This window comes from Amaranthus tricolor, chromosome 1, assembly GCF_026212465.1.
Source record: "Amaranthus tricolor cultivar Red isolate AtriRed21 chromosome 1, ASM2621246v1, whole genome shotgun sequence".
Classification (NCBI taxonomy): Eukaryota; Viridiplantae; Streptophyta; class Magnoliopsida; order Caryophyllales; family Amaranthaceae; genus Amaranthus; species Amaranthus tricolor.
Genome location: NC_080047.1, coordinates 31,531,083 through 31,542,206, shown reverse-complemented (window position 1 = coordinate 31,542,206; position 11,124 = coordinate 31,531,083). Strand labels below are relative to the sequence as shown.

The following is an 11,124-nucleotide window of genomic DNA, read 5'->3' as shown; positions in this document are numbered from 1 at the left end:
TTTGAGATTTTATGTTTTTTGGTTAGAATTAAATTCAAATATTATTTTAAATTGAGATCGTTTTAAATCATATTGTGTTGACAGTATTGAATTAAGTTCAATTTTTGTCTCATATATTATTTTAGTAAGTAGTGTTAAATTTAATCCATTATTAATTTTTAACATGACTTCACTTATAATATATCACTAAAATCTAATACTTATATTTCTCTTACTACATTAAAACGTACTATATTATCATATTAAAAAACATGGCCACATCTACTATACCACCCTAAAATAAAAAAAGTATTTTCTACTATCTTCTATTAATTTTAAGTATCTCCTTTATATTATGCACTATGTTTAATGTACTAATTTAATTCTTAATATATTTAATTATGTATAACTAAAAATTATAAAACATTGACATTAATAAACTTTACATTAAAATAAATTAAATAAGATCCCACATGACTATATTTTAACTTATAAATTAATAAAAGTGATAGATAAATAGTGTTTCAAACGTGAAAAGAACACTTATGATAAATAAGAGAGAATAATAAATTAAAACGAGGTGGATAAAACTGAAATCATATTCAATTCATTAAAATTAAACTCAATGCATAAAATTTATTAAAGGGAACAAACAAAAATAATAAATAACACTATACCACAACATAAAAGAGTTAAAAGTGAATTATGAAACATTAATAAAACGTATCTATTTCCAAATATTTTACCGATCACAAAAAACAATCTCTTACTTGCATTCTGAAATACTCGCTATATTACTTTTATTGACACTGTTTCTCGGTCAAGTTTATTTTATATATTGCAGCTAATGTGTAAGAAAAAAATATAGTCAAATGAGATCTTGTTTAAATCGTCAAATCGCATACTTTCATAATATTAACTTTTTATAATTTAGATGTGTATATTTCAATATAAAAATGATAGAATTGTAAGTTGATAGAATCTTACAATGCTAATTAAAATAAAATTTGTAGTTTCCTACGATTTAATGATTCGATTCTACAAATTTATTCGTAATTTTCAAAAATTATTTTCTTCATCGGTATGAAGATTTAGACTAATGATTATACATTTTTCTATTTCATTCTTAAACATGAAGTGAATGAAACTTTAATTATTAAAGTTAAACTTTTGAGGTGAATAATTGTGACTAGATAGCAAATTTAAGTATATCTTAGAATCTTACGATTCTACGATTCGATTCTACCGATTTGATTCTATAAGTCTGAACGATTTTAAATAGAATATTAATTTTAACAATTTTTCATTAGATTGCATAAAAAGTCGAATATGGCAAATATAGTAGAACAAAAGTAAATCATTTTGTAATAAAACACCAACAACAAAGCACTACCATTTTGTAACCTCAAAATTTCAATTGTCCACCTAACACTTTCTCTTTCACAATTTCTCCTTGTATTTATTAGTCCAATCACACTCTCTTCCCTCCTTCATTCAGCTACCTCTACCATCCTCATCCTCCTCCCTTTCTAAATTAACACAAAAAAAAAATAAAAAAATAAAAACCATCTTTGTATTCATTTTCCTAATCAAAAAATGAGCATGGCAGCTGTTGAAGCTCAGCCCCTTGACTCAGAAATCCCATCTCTAAAATCATCTCCAACCAAATCTAAACCAGACCACATCTTCAAATCAAGACTTCCTGATATACCCATCACAGATCATCTTCCTCTTCATTCCTATTTGTTTGAAAAACTTGCACAATTCTCTGAGAAACCATGCTTAATCTCAGGCCCCACAGGCAAAATCTACTCTTATGCAGAAACCCACCTTCTTTGCCAAAAAACTGCTGTTGGGTTATCCAAATTAGGAATCCAAAAGGGAGATTGTATCATGATTCTCCTCCAAAACTGTCCTGAATTTGTTTTTACCTTTTTTGGAGCTTCCATGATTGGAGCTATTTCAACTCCTGCTAATCCTTATTACACTCCTTCTGAGATCTTCAAACAACTCAAAACATCTTCTGCTAAATTGATCATTACCCAATCCCAATTTGTTGATAAACTTAGAAATCATGATGAATACAAATTAGGGGAAGATTTCAATGTCATCACTGTTGATAACCCACCTGAGAATTGCATCAATTTCTCAGTCCTTTCTGAATCAAATGAAGCTGAATTAAACCAACCCGAAATTGACCCGAATGACCCGGTTGTGCTACCATTCTCATCAGGCACAACAGGGTTACCAAAAGGAGTGATTTTAACACATAAAAGCTTATCAACAAGTGTAGGTCAACAAGTAGATGGAGAAAATCCAAATATGTATTTAACAACAGATGATGTTATGCTTTGTGTGCTTCCATTGTTTCATATATTTTCATTAAACTCTGTTCTTATGATTGCATTAAGAGCAGGAAGTGGGATTTTATTAATGCCTAAATTTGAAATCAATTCATTATTGGAATTGATTCAGAAATATAAAGTATCAGTAGCAATGGTGGTTCCTCCATTAGTACTCGCATTAGCTAAACATCCAAATATTGAAAAATATGATTTGAGCTCTGTTAGGATTGTTATGTCTGGTGCTGCACCTCTTGGAAAGGAGCTTGAAGATGCTCTTAGAGAAAGGATTCCACAGGCAATTCTTGGTCAGGTAACGTTTTATTTTATTTTATCTTTTTATTTATTTAACTTACTGGTTGCATTTATTATTATAATCTATAGGAAATACTGTTTTGTTTCATTTATTCTCTATAACTAGAAGTATATCATGAAAATTGACAAAAAGTGCAATTTATTTGCCAATTGTCATCACACTTTGGGGTTAACAGAAATTCATGCACTTATAGAAATTGGTTTTAAAATTTGATGGATCATAGAATTCACCAATAACATATACTTCTATTACTTCTATTGTCCCACTGTACTTGTTATATGTAACTTTTTACGTAATCTAATGTGCTATTTTAATCATTTATTTATTAAATTATACACATTTAAAAATTATAAAAGTTAATATTATGAAAATAAGTGATTAGATGATTCAAACAAGATTTCACTTGATTATAATTTTTTCACATTAGTCGCTATATATGAAATAAGTTTGAATGATAAATAGTGTAAACAATCGTTCTGTTTGAATGATAAATAGTGTAAAAAACCGTTATGCAGCGAATATTTCAGAATGGAGAAATTGTATAAGTTAAAAAAAAAAAATTCTCATTTATGTACCAGGTATATAGATTTATATAATAAAATAAATAATTTTTAATTTTAATTTAGAATATTTTTTAAAATATTATTATATTTGTCTATTTTAAAACATATACTCTATTAAATTCAAAATAATTACCAAATTTATTTTCTAAATTTATATGCTATACCTATATGCATGTATAGGTTAGAAAATTAATTTTTAAATACATCTTTAGACAACTAAAATAGGTAGTTTTCCTCCAACTTTTTTGTTTTGACCTGTTTTGTTGGCAAACTGAATGATTGGATAAAGTTTATTTTTCTAGTGGTGAAAATAAGAGCTAAAGGATTTTAAAATATATTAAATAAAATTATTTAAAACATTTTTTGGAGACATAAATTTTTGCCACCCCATCTTGTGTTTTATCTATCGACATAATTAAAAGAATTAAAAGAAAAATGTATCATTTTTAGGAGACATAAAATAAAAGATTAGTAGAATTTGCAATATAAAAGTCAAGATAGAGGAAAAATTTGCAATTTAAAATAAATATATATTTTAGATTGTCCTATTAACTTTGTAATATCTAATATTTTGGCAATGGTCTCATAATATTTTTTGAAATTTTAATTATAAATTTATTTTCTTTTAATTTTAATCACTTGCTTTTTACCACGTTTATTAGATGTCTTATACACATACAACATTTTATTATTATTATTATTATTATTATTATTATTATTATTATTATAAAATGGTGAAAATCTATAAAAAATTTCTCAAATGTTTCTAAAAAATACTTAGGTGGGACATTTTTAAAAAACATCTTTGTTTACCCAACATATAAGAACTTGACACATGTCCAAACAACTTTTATTATTTTTTAAAAAGGTTTTTTTTTTTATTTATACATATATTAAAAAATATATATAAATATACTATTGGTTATAAAATTTTATGTTTTTTCATTGATGATATATATTTTATGTTAGAAATTTTCAAATGAAAAATTAATTTGGATGAGAGAAAAAGTAGAGAGAGAGATTTAGGAGAAAAAAAATGTTAACAGCAATGAGAGTGCTCTAATTATAGAGTTGCAAATCAAATGCAACCAAGTGAGTATATTGAATGAGAAGGTGATGGTTGACTGTCTCTTGTGGTAACCTTGAGAATACGTCAAAATTTTCATTATTCTTAGTAATAAATGGTTATTACTTAATACCATGTGGGCCGTTATTGGATCTATCATGCTCCAATGTCAGAATTTATTACACCCCCCAAAAATTTGTACCGACCAGACCTTTGTCTAAAATTATAGAAAATTTTAAATCTTTTTAGTTAAAAAATCAATGAAATAAATAATACTGACTTTTAAACTTATTTTAAAAGTAAGCGTAAAATTTTTAAACCTGAGATTTGAGGCTGTTTGCAGTTAGTAACTACGCATATGTCAAAAATGATAAAATAGTTGTTCGCAGTTAGTAACTGCGAACAGCTATTTGACCTGTTTTTGTGGAGCATGCTGTTCGCAGTTACTAACTGCGAACAGGTCAAAATAGGTCAAATAGCTGTTCGCAGTTACTAACTGCGAACAGCTATTTTGTCTTTTTTGACCTGTTCGCAGTTACTAACTGCGAGCAGCTCCAAACCTCAGGTTTGGAAATTTCACGCTTACTTTTGGAATAAGTTTGAAAGTTGGATTATTTGGTTCATTTTTTTGATTTTTTGACTTAAAGATTTCAAATTTTCAAAATTATAGTAGTACTGGTAAATATATAGCAAAATTTAGGTATTTGAATTCTCTCCATTACTATTCTCTATTACACATATTAAGATTTTGACACTTATTTTAAAATAAAAAGTAAAAATCTTAAAATTTTTCCTATTTTTCTTCGTCAAACAATTCTAACCATTAGATTAAGTAATGGACTCTCCATTACATTTTAAGTATTAAAGAGAATCCTAACTTTTTAGGCTAAATTTAGCTATACTCTATTAAACCCATACAATTTTACTACATATACAATTACCTTGTGGCTCACTTGTGTGGATACACACGAAGCATTCACGCATGGGTTTGAATCCAAAATCAACACGTAATGAATGTTGACTTACATATACGTATATTTGATAAGATTTATTATGTTTAAAAATCGTATAATAGTAGGAGGATTACCCACCAAACATTATATACAAGTCCGTAACCCACTATGTTATTGATGCGTTATCTTACTCGCATGTGAAATATTTTCAAACATACTTCTCTATTCCACTCAATTTGTATAATTTACTTATTTGAGTGTTCCTCCTCATTTTATATTACTCTCTCCGAACTAATTTAGCTGTCTTATTTCCTTATTTGGCAATGTCTTTTTAGTTGTCCCATTCCTATTTTTGTCAATCTTTTTTTACCTAAATATCCGTAGTTCACACACGTAATTACGAATATACCCCCATATACCTTACTTACCTAACTACCCTTCACTATTTACCCTTCACTACTTACCCTTCACTATTTACCCTTTTTAATGGACCCCACACCATTCTTAATAACCATGCCCAAATAAATGGGACATCTAAATTGGTTCGGAGGGAGTATTATTTATATATTTTAGAAAAGATATGTAACTCTCTTTTAATTTTATTGATTTATTATAATTCTGTTTTAATTTATACATTCAATCTTTCTATTCATTTATTGCCAAGCCTTATACACATAATTCAAGGGAAAAGAGCAATTTGTTTTTTTTTTTCAAAATAATTTTGTGTAAAACCTTATAAGATTTACATCTCTTATTTAATTTCAATTTATGTGGGACCAATGTTCTTCAGATCGGTTTTGCAAATTTGATGGTAGTTGGATGTCGTTTTTGGTCGGAACGCATATCACGTCAATACTTTTTAGGTTGTTTATCATGTTGTGACCTTGTCCAAATACAAGTGATTGAATGAGGCAGTATATATAAATAATCTTAATGTCAAAAGTTTGAAATTTAGTTTTCCATATCTAGCTTAATGAGGTGATTTCATGAAACGCTGAACGTCACAAAAGTTTTAACACGCGTTTAGCCGGTGGTATTAAAATAAAGTAATTAAGTGATTTATACTGTAAATTTCATCAAAAATTTTATATTATCCAATGGTGATAAAACTTTGATCATAAAAAATGTTTCTGATTACAAATCCGTTACCACTCAATACCACCTCTCCCAATGTTAATGCATTGTAATGAAATTTATGAAGAAAATAAGATGATTGAAGTTTGACAAGCATGCCCATTAAGGTAGCCAGCCAAGATATTATTGAATTAAAATTGCTCTAGTTTTCATTTCAATTACCACAGTTTAATACCACTTAAAAATAGGTTGTGTTTGTTTAAAAAGGCTCGGGGAAGGATTTAAATATCTATTAACAGAAAGCCCTCCACTCTTTGGCTGCATCATCCTTTATGGGTATGGGTAGTCGCCATTCTTCTTTTCTCATACTCTAATCATAGTTTTCTATGAACGAATACACTAGATATAATGATGATAAAAGTCCTCGATTTTGTTAATTATTACATGGATGGGAAACAGAAAAGATCGTATCTAGTTAAAATCTCTAAGAAAAATCTTTAGGGAAGCAGATAAATTATAAGATTGTGACTTTATTTACATTATCATTTTTTGTTCTATCATTTTTCAATAGCCTATATTTTCGAGGACACTAACATATTATAAAAACTATCTAAGTAAGATTTTTAATTGAATTGAATTTGTTTATATAACGTACAAATTAAATTCACATGTTCAAATCGCATTCTAATGGAAAATTCTTATGTGGAAATAATAATTTAAATTCCAATTTTAAAACCTTGAATTATATATCTACATTACTTTGAATACTACATGCATCTTATTCGGGGGCGAAGCTACCTGGTTGAATTATGTAGATTACTTAGCTCACAAATTTAGATGTAGGATCATAACACGATCTTACAATTCAATGATCTGATCGTACAATGATAATTTCAATCGTAAAATATTTTCTTATAATCTAGATTTCTGAATTTTCTTATAATGATAATTTCAAAAATATTTCAACTTCTCAAGTTTCTGATTTTTCCTCAACCTCTTATGCCACGTCATGCAAGGCTAACAACTTTTTGCTACGACTCTTTATACAACTTCCTTTTTGTATAAATGTTGTTTCTAGACTTGTCATTTTCAATTTATATAATATGGCAATGTAATGCATTTCTCTTTTTATGAATATTTGAAATCCAATCTTCATTCCAAATTTTATCTGTTTGAAATAGTCAACAATCAAATTAATAACTCATGTACTAGCGTTGATATTATTGTGTATAAGAATATTTTTCTTATAAATATATTTGGTTAGTTTCCTTAACTTCTTATAAATAATCATGCATTTAATTTTTTTATTTAAGTTACGTACACATTAGTGTTAGTAATTAAATTGGATGTTAAGAAATGGTGAATATAATGTTTAAAAATGCATGCAGGGATATGGAATGACAGAAGCTGGGCCAGTGTTGTCAATGTGCCCAGCATTTGCAAAGGAACCCATCCAAACCAAACCGGGTTCATGTGGTGTTGTTGTTAGGAATGCTGAGATCAAGATCGTTGACCCTGACACCAATGTTTCCCTTGGCCGCAATCAACCTGGAGAAATCTGCATTCGCGGGAATCAAATTATGAAAGGTTTCTACTCTATATCCTAATAATTCCTCGTATTTATTGGGTGTTACATTTGACTTTTCATTATTTATAAGATAATTAAATGGAATCATATATGACAGATAAAGTGTAATATTTTTTAAATTTTGATAGGGTAATATGGGATTGGTAAGTGTATGGGTAAAAACGTAATTAAGTTTAATAAGAATAAATTGATAAAATTAACATATCTTAAATAGAAATGAGACATATAAAATGACTTGACCTAATAAAAAAATGAAACATATAGAGAGTCTTATATTTATTGGTGTGGATATAATAGCTAGATGTGCTCCTTAAATATATCATTTATTTGATAGAATAAATTTGATTTCAACTACACATTTTGACTTGGCTTGGCTCGGCTTCTAATATGTACTTTTAAGTTCATATTAAGTACTTAACATATGTTATATACTTTATTATGAAAACAGGGTACTTGAACGACCCAGTGTCGACGGCAGCGACTATTGACGTTGAAGGTTGGCTTCACACAGGAGATATTGGGTATGTGGATGATGATAATGAAGTTTACATTGTTGATCGTGTTAAGGAGATCATCAAATACAAAGGCTTTCAGGTAAGTTCACCCTACTATAATACTACCTTGCATATATACAAGCTAAGAAGGGGTGTAAAAAAAAACCCGATCCGAAATATCCGATCCGGATTACCAGGTATTCGATTTTTTAAAACCGGATAATTTTCCTAGTTTTTGCAAATCGGATAATCCGGATCGGGTATCCGGTTTTTAAATCGAATACCGGATCTGGGTCACATATTTTTGGAAATCAGGTATCCGGTCTCTTTATTTTTTTTAATTACTTTTTCATAAATAAAATAGTAATGGTATTTATTAAGTTAACCTTGGGTTGAATCATAATATAATTTTCTCCTGCAGATATAATTTTTTTATAATGTTCTTACTTAAACTAATGTGTAATAATATTATTCTTTAATTTTTTTAATTTGTCGTTTATGACTAATTTAGCTAAATATTTTTAAAGAGTTAGTATTTGAATTTTATATAAAAAAATATTTTAAATAAAAATAGAGATAAAAACGCAAGATTGAACGAAAAAAAGACAAAAAAATATAAAAAAAAACATTCTAAGAAAACTGGATATCCAGAATCTGAGCTGGTTTAAACCGGATACCCGGATTCCAGGTATCTGGTTTAAACCGGGTCGGAACCGGATCACAATTTTAGGTATCCGAAAAAGCAAGTACCCAGATTTCCGAATCCGGGTCGACCCAGTATTCAGTTTTGAACACCCCTAAAGTTAAGTATCATTTTAAATACAACTACTTGTTCAACGCATTTGTAATAGGTATATATGCAAAAGCATTAGAAATAATGTCTCTCTAGTCTCTTGAGAGACATATATAAGTCCAATCCATTAAAGATTAATACCTACTTATTGTATTTTTAATGTCTATTTACATTATCCTTAATGCTTACTACTATATCCTTAATACCTACTACTATATCCTTAATGCCTATTTTCAATATTTTAAATGTTACTTACATCAATCTTAATGCCTACTTACAATTATTTTAAAAAAATATATAATGAGCCAGTTTAAAGATAATCTCTCAAAAAGACCGTCTTTCACCGGAACAATCACCAAAATTTAGTCATCTAAAAAAATGTTTTGAAAATATGGTAGTTCAGCTGATGACTGATGACCAAGGAAGATAACAAGTATGCGGAATCAAACAAGCGACAACTTGCCACACCACCACTAATAATAAAACTTATGTAAAATTGTCAAATAAAACCACATCTTTAGTTTAATTTCTATAAAAAGCACACCTATTCTTACTAATTGCTTATGTTACGAAAATGGTTGGTTAAAAAACAAGGTTAGAGCAAAAAAATTTAGAAGCCCTATATATTTTCATAATGGTTTTTAAATGGAGCCTTTTATCATATCAATATAAGTCATACCAAACCAATTAGGTTTTTTTTTTTTAAAAAAAAAATAAACTGATCTGATATGGTTTAATAAACTTTAAAGTAAGAAAAGAATGTTGGGTGCATGGTGCAGGTTCCACCAGCAGAATTAGAAGCACTTCTTGTTAACCATTCCTCAATTGCTGATGCCGCAGTCGTCCCGTAACATACTCTCTCAACATTTAAGCTTATATAAATTTTTATTATGAATTATCATTAATAAACTTCAACTTTGTTCCAATCATCAATTACAGCCAAAAAGATGAAGCTGCCGGGGAAGTTCCTGTCGCTTTCGTCGTGAGATCTACTAATGCTCTCGATCTTACTGAACAGACAGTCAAAGATTATGTAGCAAAACAGGTTTTTTTTATTTTTTTTTTTATTAATAACCTCTAATTATTGATGATACTATTCCACCAACCCGGCTTTTTAAGTAGTTAATAATTAATAATTGATAATACAGGTTGTATTTTACAAGAAGCTTCACAAAGTATACTTCGTAGATGCAATTCCTAAATCTGCATCTGGGAAAATTCTTAGAAAGGAACTTCGTGCTCGTCTTGCCGCTCCAAACAACACCAGCAGTGTTTAGAATCTTTATTAAAAATTCTCAAAAATACCATTATTCTGCACCAGCACGTGCCGACTATCAACAACCAATAACAATTTTTATATATATATATATATATATATATATATATATATATATATATATATATATATATGCATCATTTTTTAATATCATTATTATTATAGCTTAAATCCTGTTTTTATCAACTCCATTTTTTATTTTTTACTTTTTTGGTCTTCTGTTTGCTACTTAATTAGGTTGTTAGATTTTGGGATGTATCACACCAACTTGTTTAGCACAATACCATTTGTAACTTGATGAACTTCTATACCCAAGAAGTAATGTAATTTGCCCAAATCCTTTATGCTAAACTTTGTCAAGATGTTGCTTCAGTTATTCCATACGTTCAAAGTAATTTCAGCAACCAAAGTGATGAATTCCCGTGTAATTTAATAAAAAAGGAATGATCATTCTTTTATTATTTGAACCCTTGACAAACTAACTTCGTTGATAATCGAGCGAACCATCTTCTAGAAGCTTGCTTGAGACCGTAAATAGATTTTTTTTTGTTTTTGCATATCAAGCTAGTTTGGTGAAGACTTCAAATCTTCAGGAACATACATATATAGTTTCTGAAGTGTTGTCATTTAGAGCGTATAATGGTTATCGGAAATAATAAATTAATTAAATCAAATAAATT

General features: G+C 28.3%; 1 protein-coding gene across 1 annotated transcript; it reads left to right on the top strand.

The window, feature by feature from the left end:
- Window positions 1-1,410: 1,410 nt before the first annotated feature.
- On the top strand, window positions 1,411-10,542 carry LOC130820390 (4-coumarate--CoA ligase 2). The gene is made up of 6 exons (XM_057685744.1): window positions 1,411-2,634; window positions 7,682-7,880; window positions 8,330-8,475; window positions 9,948-10,015; window positions 10,108-10,213; window positions 10,317-10,542. Exons 1-6 carry the CDS (start codon window positions 1,576-1,578, stop codon window positions 10,443-10,445), a joined length of 1,707 nt encoding a protein of 568 aa, XP_057541727.1. The 5' UTR covers window positions 1,411-1,575; the 3' UTR covers window positions 10,446-10,542.
- Window positions 10,543-11,124: the final 582 nt, after the last annotated feature.

Bases quoted from the DNA above. Each gene is read 5' to 3' on its own strand.
- LOC130820390 (XM_057685744.1), top strand. From the start codon at position 1,576: ATGAGCATGGCAGCTGTTGAAGCTCAGCCCCTTGACTCAGAAATCCCA. The intron at 7,881-8,329 runs GTTTCTACTCTA...TTATGAAAACAG, and splicing joins CGGGAATCAAATTATGAAAG to GGTACTTGAACGACCCAGTG. The intron at 8,476-9,947 runs GTAAGTTCACCC...TGCATGGTGCAG, and splicing joins TCAAATACAAAGGCTTTCAG to GTTCCACCAGCAGAATTAGA.